At 43.8% G+C, this 20,324-nt stretch overlaps 2 protein-coding genes across 15 annotated transcripts in view; one reads left to right on the forward strand and one right to left on the reverse strand.

The window, feature by feature from the left end:
- Positions 1-1,301, forward strand: part of GATB (glutamyl-tRNA amidotransferase subunit B) — a 42,914-nt gene extending 41,613 nt beyond the window's left edge. The window contains exon 13 of the mRNA XM_027456661.3: positions 824-1,301. Within this exon, the coding sequence (XP_027312462.1) occupies positions 824-952 (129 nt within the window). The 3' untranslated portion in view covers positions 953-1,301. The remainder of the gene's footprint in view (positions 1-823) is intronic.
- Positions 1,302-2,027: 726 nt separating this feature from the next.
- Positions 2,028-20,324, reverse strand: part of FHIP1A (FHF complex subunit HOOK interacting protein 1A) — a 94,830-nt gene continuing 76,533 nt past the window's right edge. For all 14 annotated transcript variants that reach the window (XM_013094940.5, XM_027456667.3, XM_027456663.3 and 11 more), the window contains 4 exons: positions 19,136-20,173; positions 15,901-16,079; positions 15,482-15,620; positions 2,028-11,267 (listed from right to left, as the gene is read on the reverse strand). In XM_013094940.5, the coding sequence (XP_012950394.1) occupies positions 11,017-11,267; positions 15,482-15,620; positions 15,901-16,079; positions 19,136-20,173 (1,607 nt within the window). In that variant the 3' untranslated portion in view covers positions 2,028-11,016. The remainder of the gene's footprint in view (positions 11,268-15,481; positions 15,621-15,900; positions 16,080-19,135; positions 20,174-20,324) is intronic.

The raw sequence follows: 20,324 nt of genomic DNA on the forward strand, positions 1-20,324 counted from the left end.
CATATGTTAGCCATCCTTCCCTTAATGTCTGTAAATACAGCATCCTGGTTAATTGAAGTTATCGTGGTTTGCCCAGTAATTCTGACAATGTAAGGAATGTCTTCCTGCCACTCAAACAGTATGAAGACCAGAAGCTTGTGTTTCAGCAGTAGCATCTCGCTTAGAAATGTCCAAAAGTAATTTTTTCAATGCTTTTTTCCACAGCTTCTTTACTTAAGTTTTAAACATGGCCCTGATATTTTGCAGGTAATTGTGCACCGAAACCCACCTCCCTGACAGGAGGCCATATTTGCTTTTTGTAAAGGATTCCTTGCTTAAAGGAAACAACATGCTGTTACCAAACCACCCGAGTCTGCTCTTGGAGGACCTCACAAATATCAACTAGATTGTGATTGGATACAAATTATTATACCTGACCAGTATGTTGAAGAAAACGTAAGATAGAGCCTATTAGCAGAAAGCAGCCTATCATCTCATTTTTCTTGCTGTTTTCCAGGAAGTCACTGTTCGAGTTGCAGACCTTGTTTACATCCAAAAATGTTCTCTGGCTGTTTCAATAAGAACAAATCTTTCTATTAGTTGTAAGGCCCTGCTGCTGTAGAGACTTGCTGTTTTCTCAGGGGAGCAGAGCAGGAACTTATTGCAAAGCTGAAGGCAGTTTTTATAAATAACAACTTAGCCCCAAAATATAGTGTTCAACCATGCTGGACAAAGGACAAACCTTAGATTTTGTCTTAAAGGACAAAAATATTCATATTTTGGCAGGGAATGAGTGAAGATGCTGTTTTCCAGTAACAATGGTGTTTATCTGTTCTTTTTAAAGGTTATGGCGATAAAAGCAGGAAATCAAAAAGTCATAAATAAGTTAATTGGACTGGTTCAAAGAGCAACCCAAGGCCGATCCAATCCTGTTCTGGTGAAGCAAATATTAGAGAAGAAGCTGTCAGAGTAGCCACAAGGGAAAACTGCACAACTGTCTACAGAAGACACACTTCGTCCTGTGTGGTTCACTGCTGATGAACTGTAGTGCCTCCTTGTGTGGCAGCATTATGTGCCCCAGGTCGGTTCTGCTGCAAGGAGCATTACTTTCTTGCCTTCCCAGCTGCATCAGCCAAAGGCAGATGAGTGAAAGACCACCTCAACAGACGATGATGGAGTTGTTTACATATCCTCCACTTTGGTGGGGCATTCAGAAATGTAATTTACATACAGCCACGGGGAACAAGTTCCCAGAAAAGTCTGTGAGTATACAGAGCGTAAGTTGTATTCGTTAGTTTTGTAATAAAGCAAGTGTAAACTGAGCTCTTCCAGCTTCTGGAGATGGGCAATTCGCAGCTCTTGAATGTGTAAATCTGGTGGTACATACTAAGAACCCATTGTGAGTTAGTGGGAGCACACTAGTAGATACAATCAAAACACCTAGCACTAATGAAGAATGGCCGCATGTGCCTGCATGCCTAGCAGAAGAGGGAATTAAAAAAAAGTGCCACTGCGCTCATTCTTCCTGGTTTCTTAGGTATGGGACAAGGAAAAAATCCTGAAGTCCACTGAAGTCCAGGGTCCTACAGTTAAGTTCCCTTTCCCAACTCATTGACATATTTAAATCCTTTAGCTGATCGAGCCATTCACAAGAGACCCAACTAGGGGCAGCCATTCAAATTTACAGCTAGGAGGGCAAGAAATTCCATTTAGCACCAGGGGACTCTTTGGAGTTCTTACATCCCTTTTGGAGGCTGCTCAATGGTACGTTTTAAAGACCACATATACCTCCAACCCCAGAGATGCTTCGTCAGAATTGCTCTTGGAGAGGTGCCCCCCAGGCACATGTTGCCACAGAAGACATGTAGCATGTATACTCCAGGCTTTTAGTCACTTTTTGCAAAGGTGTTTGCAACGCTAGTTCTGGCTAGGTTGATGGCAGTTAATTCTCATGAGTGTCAGTGCTAACGTTTGTCTCAAGGAGATTTCTGTACAAATTGGCCCATGGTTCACCTTTGAACTCTGAATTAGAAGACAAACAAAAAACACAGCTTTCAAATACATTTAATGAATAAAATGTATACCCAGAATTCACATAAAAATAACTTTACAGTTAAAAAGTCATAAAGCTGACAAAAAGCAGTAACATGGTTGCAATCAAAAACCGTGACCCTTACAAAAACACAAAACCAGGATTTTTTTGTAGCCTGACAGTCACACAAAGGTTTTTACTATGTTTTCATAGCATGAGCAAGAAGTACCATTTTCTCTTACAGTGGTGTAAGCTTTCAGTTAATACAAGGTTTAGACTATACAGCAAACTTTACATTTTAGAACTGGAGGTCTGTTCAACTCCTGCCATGGCAGGAAGAACCCAAAAGGCACAAGGGCTTCTGTGTGAAATCTCAAATCCTAATTTAAAGGTACTCCTGGGTGTAAAAAACACAATTGTTTCCAAAAGGTTGTCCTCCAAGGTTAATGCTTTTTGTTGCACAGCTTGATGCTGTTGTGCTGAGTTTATCCTCTATAGTAGTGGGTGCCTCTTGAAAAATAAATAAAGAGTTGAGAAGCACAACACCGTATTTGGGACAGTAACAATTAAGCTGTATTTAAGAGAGGGAAGGCGTTCCACTACTGTAGCATGGCTACTGCTGGTAAATGTCTTTCTTTTCAATAGTTATAACTCCATAGCCACTCTTTTCCTAAATAACTAGACTTTGCTAATAGAGTACAAAATCTGTTAAAAATCATGAGCCAAGTTCTATATGAGTACAGCATTAGATCTTGAATTGGATTTACTTTAAGTCTCAACCTATTTTTCACCTCCACCTGCCAGCCACAATGGATAACTAGTAAGACAAAAAGGGATAATTTTAATATTCTTTCTCTTTGAGGGAAGGTAAAGATCAGCCACAGCCTATAAATTTTGAACTATATTAAGAACCAGTCACTTGTTGAATTTTTAAACAAGTCTTCTGCAGACACACACAAAATGTAAATTTCTTTATGATAGGAAGAGAAGTGTTTTTGAGTCAGAGGAGTTCAAGATGATGGATCTTTTTTACATTCATGGAGATAGCAGCTATCAGCTTCGAAGCAGTCTGAGCTGGCAGCAGGAGCCAGAGGTAAGAACGCTCAGCGTGGCCAGCTCACGTGGTTCTGACTACAGCAGCCTGCGGTAAAGGGCTCGTCAGTCACGCCACGCCATCCTGAGCAAACCCATACAACCAAATTCATACCACCTCACTGTGTCCTAAATGGAGCTAAAGGCAAATTCTAAACATCCCAGAAGTAAACTTCATACTGAGCACAAGAGCAACTTTGGCTTAGCTTTGTATAGCAATACTCTGCAAAGCACATAAAAAGACAGAAGTAGCCTCACAGAATTCTGTATCGGCTATTGCAAAGACTACATAAATAATAATAATAAAAAGCAATCACCCCCAAAACCAGAGGACAGGTAGGTCCAGGAAGATAAAATGCAGAACCTGGCGATGAAGTGTTCAGAGGCTGTTATAAACACAGTTGTATCAAGGCTAGGAACTCAACTTGAGAATTAAGGTGGGGGCTTTGCCCCTAACTGGTAAGCCTTGCACAGCCACGGCAGGGCTCCCTGAGCTACCGAGTGCAGGTGCCATCTGTGCAGCAGCACCAGGCAGGGTGAGTTAAGGACAGGTTCGTGCAGATTTTCAGCAGTAGCCGTCCATGAACAGAGGGACGAGGAAAATGCTCGCAAATTAAAAGCTGACACCAGACACTGTCATGACAAGCTCATCTAACCGCTGATGAAAAGTCCTCTAGGAGGTCACCCCTGAGGCGGAGAGATGATACTTACCGTCCCCTATAGCTGAGGTATCCCATACCCAGGGCTGTGCAAGAGGAGAAGAAAGTTGACAAAAAAGATGCTGGCAAAGCTGAAGTAGCGAAGAAAGAATTTCTAGCACTCAGCCTTGGCTGCAGAGTTTAATTTTAACTGTGTTAAAAATAGAAGCATATGATAGGAGCCTTAACTAAAAATTTACAGCTAGAGTATTCACACTGCACTTTCACTGCAGCCCCTCTCCACTCTGTGGCATGGCGTCAGCACACTGCAATGTTCTCGTTTCTGTTCTGAGCACCCCTCTACCTACACACTCTCACAATCACTGACCTCAGCAGCACCTTCTCAGTAATTTATGGCCCTGTGTGTATGCTTGACATGTAAAGTGGCTTTTCTTCCCTTAAGCAAGTTAGGTTTTCCCTCAACTCTCTCTTCTCAAAATGCTCAGGGTAGAAGGCAGAACAGTGCGCTGGTCTTTTTGCCCTCATTGCCTGCATCTTCCTTGCAATGCTGTTTACAAACACCCCAAAGTTTGTTATATTATGCTTCACACAACAGGCACATAAAACCAAGCTGCCACGGACAGGAGGTCAAGATTTATCCCTCCGGACACTCAGGAGCTTGCTTGCACTGGGCTGGCTGGTTGGTGCAAATCTCTTCCCTGCTCCCCTGCAAGACGTGGCAAACTTTCATATAAAACACAGAGAAAGAGCGAATGATACTGCTACACAGTGTGAAGAAGGCAATAAAATCCCAAGTCCTAAGTTGTCAAGGCCTGTGATTTGCTGTGCGTTTTCCTGCCCATCGTGATGGTAAATTTAAACTCCAAGCAGAAGAGTCTCTGGGCCGAGCCAGACCAGTAATTAGGGGTCACTGCAGCAGGAACACAGTGCCACCAGGAATGCTCCTCCTTTTCTGACTGTGCTCCAACACACAATTTCTGGCTGTACAGCCTAAATTTAACTGCACTACAGCAGAGCTTCAGTGGGCAGCGGAAGTGCCCGGCTGCTGCCACAAGACAAGAGGGATGCGAGTTCAGTTCAGGGGGCAATGTAGCTGTGTGTGGTCCTACTGAGTGCCAGGCCAGCCCTCGCAGGCACTTAGTCCCAGCCCCCAGATCTCCTGTGGGGCCTTCAGGTGTTACAGGGTTGTTTGGATGTACAGGTGGAGAGGGGCCCTTACACTCCTGTCCTTCCAAAAGTTTCACCCCGGGGAGTGCTCCCTCCACTCACAGCCATTACGCATAAGCCTGAAGCAAGAGCTCTCCTGACACTGCCACACCAACCACAGCTTCAATTACCTCAAGCAGCAACACCCACAAAGCTGGCATAACCACCAGCAAGTTGCATTTTGCCTCCTCATTCCTAAAGCCTTTAGTTTCAGTCTGGTCTTAGAGGCGCTCAGACACCACTGTTACCATGCTGGAGTTTTAAGACCGACGCCTGGACACGGGGAAGCACCTGGAGCAGCACAAGGCCTCGGCTCAAGGTGCAGCAGGGAGTGCCAGGAGCCAGCACCGCTCCCTGCCCTCAGAGGACAGGCAGGATGGCATTTTGTCCGGGCCCTGGCCAAGCTGCCACAGCAGCGCTCAGCCAAACGCAGTTTAGCTGTCCTGGATTTAACTCGTTATTTTTTTGGTCCGAATCCAAGCTAGTTACTTTTGAAGCAGACTGCAATAAATATACAGCTGCTATGGAATTGGCTTCGTCGGAACTGGAAGGTTGCAGGTATTCAGGCCACAATACCTAATTGTATGCAGGCATTCTGCCGAAGCGCCAGAGAAAGTTATTTGGTTGAGAACTGCAGCCTTTGCACAAAAGTTCCATCAGGGCTTTAAGCCCAGAGACTTCAGTCTTAATTTAATCCAGCTGCCACACAAGAACCATTATAATCAATGAACAAAAAGAAGATTTGCACAGTCAGCAACAAAACGCCACTCTAAGTACCTACACATTTAAGAATACAAGTAATGCTCCTATTCATAAATAAGAGGCTTCCAACTGGGCATGTAACAAATGAAGCACGTTGATGCAGGGCCACAACGTGTTCAGAAAAGCTGGGGGCCCCTGAAAAATTAAGTACATTTACTCAGAGTCGGGCTTTCACAGCTAACAAAGTCACCGAAGTAGCGCTGCGTTCTCTGGCTGCCTTCGGCCTGACAGCTGGCACTGCTGTCCTATTATCTGGATACCTAGTTATGCAAATCTGACACCACACTAACAAGGAGCAATTTTTACCCTCCTTCACACAGTTCTGGTCCAAAACATTACTGGGCAGAGCTACCCAACTGGACAGTTACCATAGGATACTGTCAGATCCATTTTTTCAAGTTTGCCACAAGTTTTTTATTTCTGGTCCCTGTTAAGTGAGGTCAACACAAATGTAAATTTTTGCTGCATTTCACACAGATGCAAGTGCCCCCTGCTAATCTGCGCTGTTTTACCTTGGGTTTGCTCGTTAGCCTGCGCAGCCTGGGTGTCAGGTACCCTGTTTCTGCTGGGAATGTTCAAAACGTGCAAGAGGAACATACTGTAATTAGCAAAATCAGATCTAGACACAGCAGCAACGTTACTGTACTGTGCCAGAGGCATCGGAGTCAAAAGAAAAGAAAGAAGAAAACGCCAGTATTCTCTCGTAACTGCAGGTGCAGTTTAAATGTTACGAACTTAATAGGAGCTGTCATAAAAACTGCAGGCATGACATAGCAATTTCAGTAAATACAGCACAGTAAATTGCTTATTAAATCAAGCTGCCCTCAAACAGGAGCTGTGGCTACAAATTTAAGTGATACAATGACATAATTTCACCGCGCCAAATCACACAGCTCCCATCCTTTTCCTCTCAACCCTGAGATTTTAGAGCTTCCTAGAGGAGCTGAAAAACCTTCCTGAAGCATGAAGCCTTCTGCGAGGCATAAGCACAGCACACAAAAGGGGAGCGAATGCCTGTACGCTGTGCTAGATGGTCCGCTTCTCTTGGTAAATAGGACTTAACCTCTTGAACCTAAATCCTTGGACTCGGCAGGATGCAGTAAGTTTGTTTGCAAATGTTTTTCTCAGAAGGAGCGTGCAGACCACTCAGGCATCGTGCCTGGGCCAAAGAGCAATTAGAGTTGTGCTGGTGGCAGAAGCACCGCTCAGCCTTACTGCCTGCCAGTTCTGTTCCCATTCAAAAGCGAGGCTCCTGCCCATGTCTCCAGTCCACCCCCAATCTCTGGGGTTTTCTTCCATTCCAGGAAATTTACCAGCCTTGGTAAAAACAGCAGATCGAGTCTGAAAGGCAAGTGCAGGAGGCCCCGCCGTTACCCGCACAAACACAGCAGTGCATCTTTCACATCTGGAACTGCAACGCCAATCAACACCTCGGTCTCTTTTAAAATCCCAGATTTTCCTTTAACGGCACATAGGGGAAAGCGAAATTTAAGCAGGGCCAACAACACAGCACACGAATTGCAACTGATGTGTGTGTGTTCAGAGATCAGTACATACAAAGGGTGATGCTGTCTTGAATGAAAGCTGCTGAGTACAGCAGTCCAATAGGAAACGTGTGTGTGTGCTGAGCCTAAACTACAGGGCATCCAAAATGGGTCAAAGGTAGAAGACAATGACTGCAGCTGTTTTAAGACACAAAGTGCTCACCTTATAGGCAGGTTGCAAGAAAATAGCAGGTTCAAAGAGCAGGAAAGATTCCTTGCTAGAGCAGAACAGCTTAAAACCACACTGAAAGGCTGCATCATTGAAAATGTGGCACTCACAGTTTGAAACGTATAAGAGGAGACTGGAAATTAGCTTTGGTATCACTGAGCCACCACCTGCAGGTTTTGGAATAGATCTGCCAACCCCAGGGTACTTCACATGACCGATGCTGAGACAACGTGCAGAAGGGGACTACTCCAGCGACATACACGTGAGCGTGGGAAGATCCGGATCGTGGAACGCCTCCCTCCTGGAAAGAGCAACATAACACTGTGTCCTCCAGTGGTGTACCACCTGGACTGCAGAGACCAGAGGCATAATTTATTAATTTTTTTTGTTGTTTTGAAAAAAAAGATGGCTCATTGGTGAGAGACGGGATAATACATTATCTAACTGGAGGGAAGGAGCTTATTAAACAAGCATTTAGCTGAAGAACTTACGCACAAAAAGGTGATTCATCTCTAAGGATCAACATTTTCAAGATAAATCACAGGTTCTGCATTTTGAAGACAGGGAGATGTAATTCCTGCCAATATTTTTTCACTGGGTGCTGACATTATGCTTCTGTCACAGCTGAGTCATAGCTGCAAGCCCGACTCCGCTCAGGAACCAAGAAATACAACGTTACACATACAGTGGTCATTTTTATGGTCCTGAGCCAGGGTCACTGCACTCACCCAGCTCTCCCTTTTGGGGAGCTGACAGGCAGGTTTCCCTCTTACAAGGGGACACTGTGTACAAACAGTTGTGACCTTTCAGCAAGAAGTCCTCCACATCACTCCAACGGCTGTCTTTATCCTCCTGCAGCTGACTTTATCCTCTTCCAGGAGGGAAAATCCTCCCCTCTCTCAAATTTACAGGTGCTTTTTTGAGCAGTCCAAATTTTAAAATCCCCATGTAGCTTAATAGCCCTGCTGAGATTAACACTGCCGTGACTTTGCAGGTTTGTTGAAAACACCAGTTAAAATAACAATCTCAAAAGAAATCGCTCCTACCCAGCGAACAAAGATTGTTGTTTCAGAATAAAAACAAGGGAAGGGAGGGTTCACAGAGTAAGCTCGCTGCCTTGAGCGTCTGTCTGCAGAATTGATTTTCCTTTTCTTTTTTTTTTTTAAGGAATCCTCCTTTAAAAAACAATTGGATTACTTTTGCAATCTAGCACATGATTCTGAACCACTAGAAGTGAGCTGATCACGTTTATTCAGGTCTTTTTCTTTTGCTCACAAAGTTCCTACCAGAAGAGGCGAGGAGCACAGCACACCCTGCCCTACACCCACAATGCTGAAACACTCCACACAATGCCACAGAACTCCTTCAGGCCCGGCCTGCATGAAAGACAGCGTGAGTACAGCGTGAAAGACAGCACTTCGGGTAATAGCAGGAACGGAGGAAGAGCCCACTATTTCCCAGGATGACATAAAGTATCTTAATTAGCTCATCTCTCATTCACAACAGCAATGCAGGGGAAAAAAAGAAAGAAGGGAAGAGCTCTCCCAAGCCTGGATAACTGAGATTTAAGAAAAAAAAAAAAAAAAACACAGCTTTGACTTCAGCTTCCACAGAAGCTTGTGAAGTGAAACAGGGCCACGTGGAGGTCAGAAGGTGATTTACAGGATGGCAATGCAATGGTGCTTAAAAAAAAATAGACAAGTTAGAAGTGAAAGCAAACCAGAGAATCAGCCAGGAAGCAACATGGCCCCCAGCCACGGTCGAAGTGAAGACTGTACAGCAAACAAGCAAAGACAGACCCAGAGAAATTCTTGAGGTGATTTTGTTAGAGGTACACTTTGGGATTTTTTTCATTAGAATTGCCTCCAGCAGTCTGACAATGAATGCTTCTCACAGTTGTAGATGAAAGGTACAATTTTTTCACAAGCATCTAAAGGATTTAGGAGCTTAAATTGCACAGCAAGGTCCACAAGAATTGATCTGTAATTAATTACACTCTTCTGGGGTGGTTTTGTTTTTAACCAAGTGTTCTTACTACCATAAGCTTTCCCCAAGCAATCTCTGAGAAGGTGTGTATGGAAATTGGGGTGTGATTGACTGAAGTATCCCAGTATTACGGAATTACAGTGAGCAGAACCAACACACGCAAGTGTTATTTCCTATTTCTGGTTCTTCAAGTTTTCTGGAGAGGCTGTTAAGTTTCTTTCCTGGAAAAAGGGGGTTTAAGGCTTTCTTGAGCTAAACACCCCTTTATGTAGCCAGCTAGAGCAGAGTGGAAGCACAATTATGCTACTGAGATAAGATGGAATGCAGTGGTGATGCACCAATTCATCATGCTTGGGTTCTTCTAATGAAGCCCATTACTCACGGAAGAGAATTTTCTCGAGCAGTTAGTCACCAGCAGACAGCTTTCCCTGTTACCGCTTCCTTTTCTGCAGCTGGTGAATAGCCTGGTCCTCCCCTCGCTATCCCGAAAGTGCAATATTAGGAAAAGTCAACACCTAAATTAAAAGTAAACAAACAGTATTCAACTTTCCCTTAACCAAAAAAAATGAACAATAAAACAGAACAGCTTTCAGGAGCAAGCCAACCTTTTTCATTAAAAAAAGGACAAAACCAGCCTGCTGTCCTTTTAATACTACTGAAAGATATTGAATACCTTTCCTTAGCTTATTAAAATAAGCATAAAAACAAACTACAAATTAATCACCACTTGCATAGACACGTTTTGTTTTGTACTTTGTGCAAATCTTACTAAATAAGGCATGCTTGAGAGTTTAGGTAGCAATGCAGCAGTTATCAAAGAATGCTGAGAAACTGCAAGGAAAATTCCAGGCAGTCTGCAATCCACATCCACTTACACAGTTCATTTGACTTCAAAGACCAACAGCTGATAGCTGCAGATCTGTCTGCAACATAAGGCAACACGGTATGCGTAGGGTCCGGCACCTGCTTTCAGCTAGTCACGGGTTTCACACACATAAGATCACTTGAATTCACAAACCTGAGCCACCAGTCAGAGAGGGCTTTTCGGAGGTGGACTGGTAAGAACCCCGTCTCAGGGAGAAGGAGAGGAAGGGGGGAGGAGGGCAGAGACATGGAGAAGCACAGCCCCTCACAGAAAGGGATCTCGTGCAGATTTTACCCCAAACTTTGTCCATGGAGCAACGTTTTTCCAGACAAACCATCATCAGACAGGCTTTTGAAAAGAATATTTCTGGAGCAGAAAAAGCTAAAACATTTGCCTCTGAGCCAGCCTATGAGTGCCTATTGCAGAAATTCAACAGGAGTCAGTGACACTGAAGAAGTGCAGCTGCATAAAGAAGAACTCGGAAGCTGCATTAAGAACAGTATCAGGGATCTCTAAAATAAGTTATGTAGCACAGAGGGAAATTATGAGACCCAATCTAAGGTAATGTGGAATGACATTTTGCCTCTCTCTTCCCCCTCCAAATCAAGTATTTTCAGGAAATATTGAAGTACAACCTTCTTTTGTAAGCAGCTTTGCATTATATAAAAAAAAAAATCTGTTTGAACTCCAAAAGCATTTTAAAACCATGTTTAAAAACCCTCCTAATAATAATCCTCAAAATCCCCCAGTATTTTGTAACATAAAACGGAGTGTTCCTGCGCAAGAGCTGCCAGCTCCTTCAGGAACTCCGGGAAGAGGGCAGCTGCCAGGACAGCATTCCTCACGTGCGCAGGAAGACCAGGATGAGCCAGGCCCCTTTTTCCTTTATGTCCCAGGAAAGGCTGGAGTACAGCCGGGGAAGCTTCAGAGAGGTTCCTTCCTTTCCCTGTGCTGCTGCCATGCTGGACGTTACCTAAAGCCGGGAAGAGGGTGGGGAGGGGAAAAAAAGAAAGAAAAAAAAGGGCTTAGTATGTTAAGCACACGGTATTTGTACAGTGACCAAACGCAGTTTGCAAGGATGGTGTTCAGAGCTGTAGTTTACGGTATCCGGACTGCAGAGGCAGATACTCCACTAATCCAAAGTTTTTAAGTTCTACATGGCCTGCTTCTACTGCATTTTTTATTAGCCGTCTTTCCCCAGGTTATATATTATTCAGCTGCAGCTCTGATGAGAGAAATATGTGGGCAGAAGAGTCATCAAGGGAAAGAGTAATATGGATTTACTTTATGAAATAGATAATATCTACCATTAGACCCAGCATGGTTTCCTCAGTTTAAAATACTCTACTCTGGCCCTCCCCCAGATCAAAATATCACTCGGCTCCACTTGGTTCTCTCCTCCCCCCATGAATCACTGTGTAAGTGGGCTTGAAGCCAAGCTATCAAAATTGCCACGGGAATCTGAAGCAAGCTGGAAACTAAGGGAAAAAAACTTTTGAAATTTTGATTTTCCTACAGCTGTAGCTCTTGCCAACTATACTTACTTATACTCCCTGTAAAGCAGCTAAATATTAAAAAAAAAAAAAGAAAGGAAGAAAAAAAGAACAAGTGAAAGCCACCATGTGATCTGCAGGGCATTAGAGCTATATGATCTCTGATGCCAGAGTTCAGGGGATCGGGGCTCAAACATCAGGACGCATGGAATTACAGAGACAGCAGCACTTAAATTTCAATCAAGTGCTCCTTGTTTCATCCTGAAGCAGAACTGCACTTTAATTAAATGCTATTCAGCAAAACTAAAAAGGTGACAAAATTTAACACTGATGGAAATAAATACCTTACAAAGAAAAATTAACTTGCAGAACTCCCTGCCACGAGATGTCACTGAGGCCAGGATCTCAGCCAGCTAGCATCCTGCCTAACTTACAAGTGGATGTTCCCATTAGTTGGATAAGCAAATAATTGAACACACACACAAAACCTAGAGCCAACCAAGGAAACAAACAAAAACCCACCCTGTCATATTAACTCACGTACCGCAGACAAGCCCAACACCACAAGACTGCATTAAGGAGAGGCTTCCCTTGAGCACATGCAGTTTATACTAAAACAATTCAGTCCCAGGTTACATGAACCTTTTTCTGAAACATCTGCAAGCAGCTAATGGGGGTACCCCAGGTGAACGCCTCCCTCGATGTGGCAGAGCAATTCCTCTGTTCAACAGCTCTGCGCTCGGGTTTCTTTCCTGTAGCTCTCCTCTGGCATTGTGGAATCACTGTGAGCTTTCAACTACTCAAAAGAAATTTTAATCTTAATCATCTAACAGAGTTGTACTTTTCTCGAGTTTCAAAAAACCTTTCCAACTCCAGACTTATCAATCATTCATATTGTTATTCTACAAATTTCTGTCTACTAGAGACACAGTACAGGAATTTCAGCTCTGTGGAAAATTCTGACTGTGGGAGGAAAAACAACTTAAATTATGAATTACAATCAAAAGATGAAGTTTTGAGCTTCCCTTGAAGATTTTCTTTTAGATTCTCTTACAATCTCAAAATGTTTCATAATTAATATCAAGTATTTTAAATAGTTTAGCCAATATAACCAGAATGTTACTGTGCTTTGAAAGCTTTTTTTTCTTAAACTCTTCCCTTCATAAAGCATCAAAATTGACACAGTTCAACAAATAACATCTTGATTTAAACTTTTTATATATTTATATTTAAAAAAAAAAAAAGGAGGCAGAGTAAGCTGGTCAAGGGATCAGAGATTTGACTTTTTTCTTCAACCAAGACTGTCCACTTCTTTCTGCAGTCAGAACGCAAACTGAATCACGAAATCGAGAAAATGAGCACTCTGGAGACAGCGTTAGTAATGCACTGGAAAAAGGGCAGCATTTCATATGGGATCTACATCACGGAACTCTACATATCTAACCCTAACCCCAACTACTGTGTGAGCAAACCATGTAGTACTGTGCAAGCAGAAAATAACAAATCAGCCCTTCCTGCTCAAATGCTTTTGGAGGCTGTCACTCTCAAAAGAAGGGAAATGCTTTGGAATATTTCACGTTTACATTTGCTTTCCCCATTAAATCTGGCTCATGTTTTTCAGATGCAAATTCTGTAGGTGGCCTGTTGTGCTCTGGCCTTTAGAGAAAATCTGGGGGGGTTATTCATCACTTCTGTTTGGGGAAGAAACCCCCAGAGCACAGCTGATGCTTTATTAGCTTGAATGTCACCTGTGAGCACCGCACAAGAATCCTGTACGAGTTCCTCATTCTTTTTCATTTTCCATTAGCGTAGCAGCTTCTGCCTTGCCCTTGCACTTTTAATCAATACAGTGACCTGCTGCGTGTCAAAGGACTAGTGAGCCAACTTGCCCCAAGAATTACAGTTTGATTGCTTGCATCACCAGCCTTGTTGGGAACCAAATCTGCTGTTATCCAGACATTTATTTACTCTCCATCCATTTGTCAAGAGGTGCCTTCTTTACAGGGGTTGCCACAAGACAGAAGAAAATGTACCAACAGAGTGACTAAGCAGCCTTGTTTTGAGATCTTAAATAATGACCCGCATGAGTCAGCCTGGCATATTCTGAAGCCCACAGAAGAAAACTGACGTAAAATAGTAAGTACAAATAAATGCCCCAAATTACTCTGGTATTTAACTGAGATACGACTAACCAGCACTGAAAACTCTTAAGTGCAAGGCATGTGGGTTTTCTCAGACAGATGAATTTCTGTTGAGAATGCATTATACAGAAGTTCCTACTGCCAGCACCTGAAAAAAAGGACATTTAATGTTGCCTCCTAATCTTGTATCCCACGTGCCAGCTACAACATCACCTAATTGTACGGCTTCCTAATCCATGGTACCAGAACGCAGAGCTAAGCCCCCCCTGATATTTGCAACACACAGCTCATTTACAGCACGCGCCTTCTACGGGCTCATTCTTCGAGAGGCAGCCTTGGCGAGATCGTAATTTTGCAAAATACATGTGCTGCAAACCACACAAACACACACCACGCTGACTAGCAGCTAGGTAAATTATTCTTCAGAGCCTTGAAAAATGAAAACACAATTAAGAAGGCACATAAGTCCTGCCTTGCACACCTCTGGAAATCCAAGGAAAACATCAACATCTTTACAGAGGTCTAGGCAAGGCAGGACAATCATTACTGATTCCAAATGATGCATAAGAACATCTGTATATGCAGCCTCTTGAACCCTGGTGTACATCTCTTGAACACCTGGTCACAGCGCTCACTAACTTCTATGCATTCTCTTCCAATGGCAATTATTTTCTTTGGTGGTGGCGGTAGGCTTTTTTGTTTATTTGTTTTAAGGAAAACCTGCACCCCAACCCTGCCTGCTCAGCAACAAGCTAAGAAGCCACATGCTACCAGGGCAGGGCCCCTAACCCAGCTGCTTCTGGAAATTTCTTAATTAGAACATAAGAGTCTTCATTTTGTTAATTTTTATTAGCTTCCCTCACTGCAGCATAAGTACTGTTAACTGTTAAGACAGGTGTAGCACACGCTGTCCTTGACTAGCAGCAGATGTTGCAAAGTCCCCTGGAAAGCTGGGGTAATACCTGCTTAACTCCCTGCTGCTCTTGAAGTGTCCTGACTTATATCCCCCCATTTATTTTTATGTTTTATGTTTTCATTCAAGAAAGCACATTTGAAGTTTTCTGGCTCATCTCTATCTCGCTCAGTTGAAGCCCAAGCTATGATGTGAAGCCTTATTCAATTGTTACCAAAACCAATTTATTCTGGATTTCTGTCCTCCCTACATTTATCAAAAAAAGACCCAATGACTAGCAGAAGGTCAGGCTAAAAATAAAATGAAATCATGCACATATGCCACCTCACCTCATGCCTTGAAAGCAAGTTTGTTTACGGCCAAACTGACAGCAAGCCAAGCAAGAGCTGATTTTGTTACTCCTTTAAACAGACGTTTTCTGTAGCAACGACATAATAAAAGCTTCTAAAGAGCACAGAATATCCAAATAGATCCCTATACTGTGGCCTACTGAGGATCATCAGTTTCAAGTCAGAACGGTGCATCTGGTTAATGATATTTATAACGCACCACACCTACTTTTAATCGTGCTGTAGCAAATAGTAGAGGTGGCAGGTGAGTCACTGCACCCAGCACTCCTCCGGATGCGGTTAACATTTACCTTTGGTTAGCAGCTCCTCGGCTGCATCAGACATGTCCACGCGAAAAAGCAAGTACTGCTGGGCCTCCAGGAGAAGACCTGGGAAGTCTTTTTCAATAGAAGCAAAATGTTCAATTTTATTTTTCACAGATGCCAGCACCTGCCAAAAGAAGAGCAACAATCACTTTTTACTCCCTTGCTCCCTGTGCAACCACACCTTGAATGCTCAGGCTTTCTCTAGATGCATTAAAGAAGAGTTGCAACAAAAGTTACGGCCATGCAGAATTTCCAGTTCTTTGCACAAAAGATCATTAAAACATTGAAATGAGATGCAAGGCTCTCGGGTGGGAGAAGAGCAGGTGGAAGTGAAAAGAGCTGAAGTAAAGTTTAACAAGACACCAAAAATGCTGTTCCTATAGGCATGACTGGTGGTCAAATACCTGATAAAGTGAGCGCACGCTAGGCTGAAACACCATGTTGGTGTTGAGCAGGAAGGAGCGAAGAAGAGGCTGTGGATAACTCGCCAGCTGGGTAATAATCCCAATAAGCAGCAAATTGACATGCAAGGAATTCTCCAGCATGTTCTCCAGCTTTGACAACACCACGCTGATAAATGGTCCTGAAAGAAAAGGAGAAGGAACCAATGCCTTTGTTTTCATAGAAGAAAAATCCTAAGATCCAGGAAATAAGCATGGAAAAGGAACTTTGATCATTATAACCAACCAAATCAGACCTACTACATGCTAATTAAAGACAGCAAGGAGAAGAAAAAAAAAAACAACAAACATAACTGAACAGACAAAATAGAGTTAACAGAGATGTTAAAAGCTTTCATGAGTAGGAGCATTTGAGTAGCTAGCCACTTGCATTAACAGCATATTTAACATACACAACCGTTCTACTTTACATATGCCAATAAGGATTTAGCCTCATGTGTTATGGTCTGTCATTCCATGCCTTTTGAAGTTAATCAGGATGGTACCACTGAACAATCTGTCCTTTTCACTGGCATTGTGCCTTATTTCCACAGAAGGACTCGGCAAAGTAAATTACAGCCAGATAGTCTTATCAAAAATCTGTGCTCTTGTAAAGAAAATACAAAAATGCTACTCTAAACATAAAATCAAAACCTGCAATAGCTCACATCACAAGAAAATGCATTTTCAGCACTGCGAACAGTCACACAAAGCAGGGAAGATATTAAGATAGATTTATAAGCAAAATTATTTGTAAAAGTAGTCTTTATCATATAAATGTCAGCAATAAATAATAGCTTTAGCTTGTGCATTCATGCTGGAGGATAACCACTGATATACAGAGGCATTTACCGCCAGGGTACCAAGCCCTGTAGTGCTCAAGCTTAACAAAGCTGTCCGAAGGTGAGCGTGCCTTTCACCAGATCACAGGGGCTGCTGGGTGGCACTGCCAGGGGGTGCTGGAGGGGTGCCCTGATCACAAGCAAAGCGCTGGGGAACAGCCCTCTGCCCGCAGCCAGCCCCGCCACACGACTGCGTGTGCAACCCCTCGGGGAAACCAGGGGAACCCCTGGCTGACAGGCTGACAGCACGACAAATGCTGAGTAGCCACCCGAGGCCCCAGCACAAGGCGCAGGCCACCAACACTTCTGGGTAGGTTCCTCCTGTCCCAACATAACCCACTGCTTGCTGCTCTCCTGTCCGTGGGGACACTTCCACAGAGCTCCTGAGGACCACAGTGCAACGGGAGCTCTCCTCTCTCAGGAGGGGTTGCAGTGGAGGCAGCTGAGGTAGCTCACAGTTCCTCTCCTGTAGGTCAAACTTCACATCTGAGCAGGGAAAGCTGAAGTTAGGCATCTGTAATAAATGCTGTGTGCCACTCTGAGAGAAGTTACCAACATGAAATTCTCAGTGGTAGAGTGATGTATCTTCAAGAAATCATTAGAATACAAATCAGAGGAACTAAGAATTTGCAAGCCTGGTAAGAAGTGGAGTAAAGCAATGAAAATACCAAAAATATGTTCCTTTCCTGACTTCATCGCCACATTGTCATGAAGTCAAGCACTGATATATGGACAAAACAAAAACTGTGATGCACTAAGTTCCTGTTCCTGAACATCACATTCTTCCTTGCTTCAGGGCAAACATGGATGATTGTGGTTTTTAAGTTTTTAACCTTATATTGGACATTTAATTTTTCTTTTTAAGAAAAAAAATAAATTGGATATAGACATCAATGGGACATTTTCTTCATAGATCTGTGAGCCTGAAGAGAGCATCTTTGCACTGCTGAGAGTTACTGGGTGTGAGAGCCTCTGTCTGGTTAGCTGATCCTGCAGCAGGAAGCCCCATCCATCCTATGGCAACATCCCCAAAATTGAAAGCAACCGAAAATCTTTATCCCAGACATCTACATATGTAATGTAGCTCTCCACATTAAATATATTTGAAAAATGCTGGAATCCCACATTTCTGTGGCATTTTTGTGAGCACTTCCTTACCAAGGATCACCAAGACCTTCACTAAAGCAAGGTGAGCAGCCTAAGAGTAAGACACGTTATGGATGGGGAGCAAAGTGTGCTTTTTTGGTTGTGTTGGGTTTTGTTTTCCTGTTTTTAAAAGCAAGAAATGGAGGAAGGGACTGGATGAAAAATGTGAGACAGGGACAACATTTTTGAGCTACATTTGACAGCAGATAATGGGTAATGGAGAGGTCTGAATGTGATTAGCCTCTAATACAAGGAAATTGCCACCACAGAGAAAATAGCAAATGGACGGGATAAACAGGCTGAGTTTTTCAATTAGGAGACAATGCCAGGCATGCTGGCCACAGCTGACCAGAAAGGGCTGCATTTCATTGGATACAAATGAATGTTTTCCCCCTCCTTCCAAATGGACGAGACGTCAGATTACAGAAGTCTCATTTGGGATGAGAAAAACCCAGGCACACTACTTTTTTTTTTTATTATTTGCATTACTGTGGTATCTAGGAGACCTAATTAAAGATCAGGAGCCTGCAGTGCAAGGAGCTGCACAAGCACAGATCAAAAGCACGCTGCAGCCTCCAGGAGCGCTGTCATTCCGGAGTGCTTTGGCCAGTCTCTGGAGAACAAGCTGAAATTGTTGTCTGGCACATGACAGCGCAGCGTGCCAGCAGCCAGGGCTGCCCTGGCGCTTGAGAAGCAGGCTGCCAGGGCGCTGCACGCAGACAGGCACGGGCAGACGTGGCACCCGTGCTGCCACCTCGTGCTAAAATGTGAAATAGCTGAGGGGGGGATAGAGGCATGCCGCATCCACAGCGTCAGAGATGAAAGGCATCAGGAAAACGCATCATTCAGCCGGGCTCTGTCTGTTAGCACAGTTACTCCGGCCCCCTTTCCACCACCAGGTTTCCCCTAGAACGACGGCACTCTGACACAAGCAACATAATCGCAGGGTTTTAAATAATTAAAACTAAAAGCCCCAAAAGAACTGAGCAGCCACGATTTCGTGTCACTGCACTGCTCTGCCCTACTCCCTGTCGCATCTCCTTCGCTCTCCTTGGGCCAGTCCCAGCTACTTGGGCACAGCCTCCTTAGTGCCAAGGCTGTTCCTTGCGCTGTGCTCGCGCCATGCACTGCACAGTGCCATCTCGTTTGGGCACCTTTGATCACCATCCCTTCTCACATTTGTTGTGTGTGTAACTAACAGGACATGCCACCTGTAAACGGAGCACTCTGGCTCCTCGTAGCACGCTTGGGAGAGGGATCCTCCTTAGGGCCAAAGGGAGACGACACACTCTCTGCAGATAGGGTGTCTGCTGAGAAATTCTCAAAGTCCTCCTCCTCTTCTGCAGGAGACACAGGGTCAGGAGCGTCCAACTTTTCCTCCTCCAAGCTTGCATTATTTGGATCCAGTTCCTTAATAATTTTGTCATACTGTGCAATGAAATCCTCACCATCTGTGCTCAGCAGTCTTACACTTAAGTTATGATCTGCCTCCTGAGGAGAAAGCTTCAACTCCAAGTCTGGCTGTGGATCCGTCTCAGCCATTTTCTGGTTTGTATGTTCTTTCATTATACCTTGAGTCAAGCTTGAATTTGTCTTACTGTGCTCATCCAAGTCCGTTTCCAGCTGGCTGTTTGCAAGAGGCCCATTGACAACAGTCTGGCTTTCAACCTGATGTTCTTTGGCTACATTTGAAGTTTTCTCCTTGGAGTTATCTTCCTGAGTATCCTTCTGGGCACATAGTCTGTAAACCATAACATCATCCTGAAAGTCTGATTCTTCTATGTAAGATCCTTTGATGAGCATGATCGCATTTTTTTTCATCTCCTGAATGTGTTTTGGTGGCTCTATAGGTGGCTGCATCTCTGTGCTCCCCAGATCATCATACGGATGGGGCGAGCTCACATCAGAACCAGGAGAAATCCCTGTGTCATAGCTATCATCCCATTCTAGCTCCAGCTGCATCTTCTCACCAAAAGGAGCTGTGTGAGAGGAGCTACACATGCTAGGTGTCCTTTGCTGGAGCCGAAACATGGGGTGTTCCACATCTGTATCATTCTCCTCAGCAAGCGTTTGGATAAAGGTGTCTGGATCGGGATTTACTCCATCATATAAGGCAGACCAAACCTTACAGTCTTTCAGACACTGGAGGATGGCTTCCTGAGCTTCCCCCAGGTACTGCAGGTAGCTGATATCCACGGTTCTTCCACATTCCACAATGCAAGTGGATTCACAAGGGCCTCTACCAGAATCTGAAAGTAAAGAAGATGACTCATAACATGCAATAAGAAAACAACATAAAAGTTCTCTAGCAAGACAGTCACTAAGACGTGGCAGGTGGAGTTTTAGCCCCAACCACCCAATAAGGCAGGAAGATCAAAGAATTAAGAGATTTGTTCATAA

Source organism: Anas platyrhynchos, chromosome 4 (genome assembly GCF_047663525.1).
Source record: "Anas platyrhynchos isolate ZD024472 breed Pekin duck chromosome 4, IASCAAS_PekinDuck_T2T, whole genome shotgun sequence".
Taxonomy (NCBI): Eukaryota; Metazoa; Chordata; class Aves; order Anseriformes; family Anatidae; genus Anas; species Anas platyrhynchos.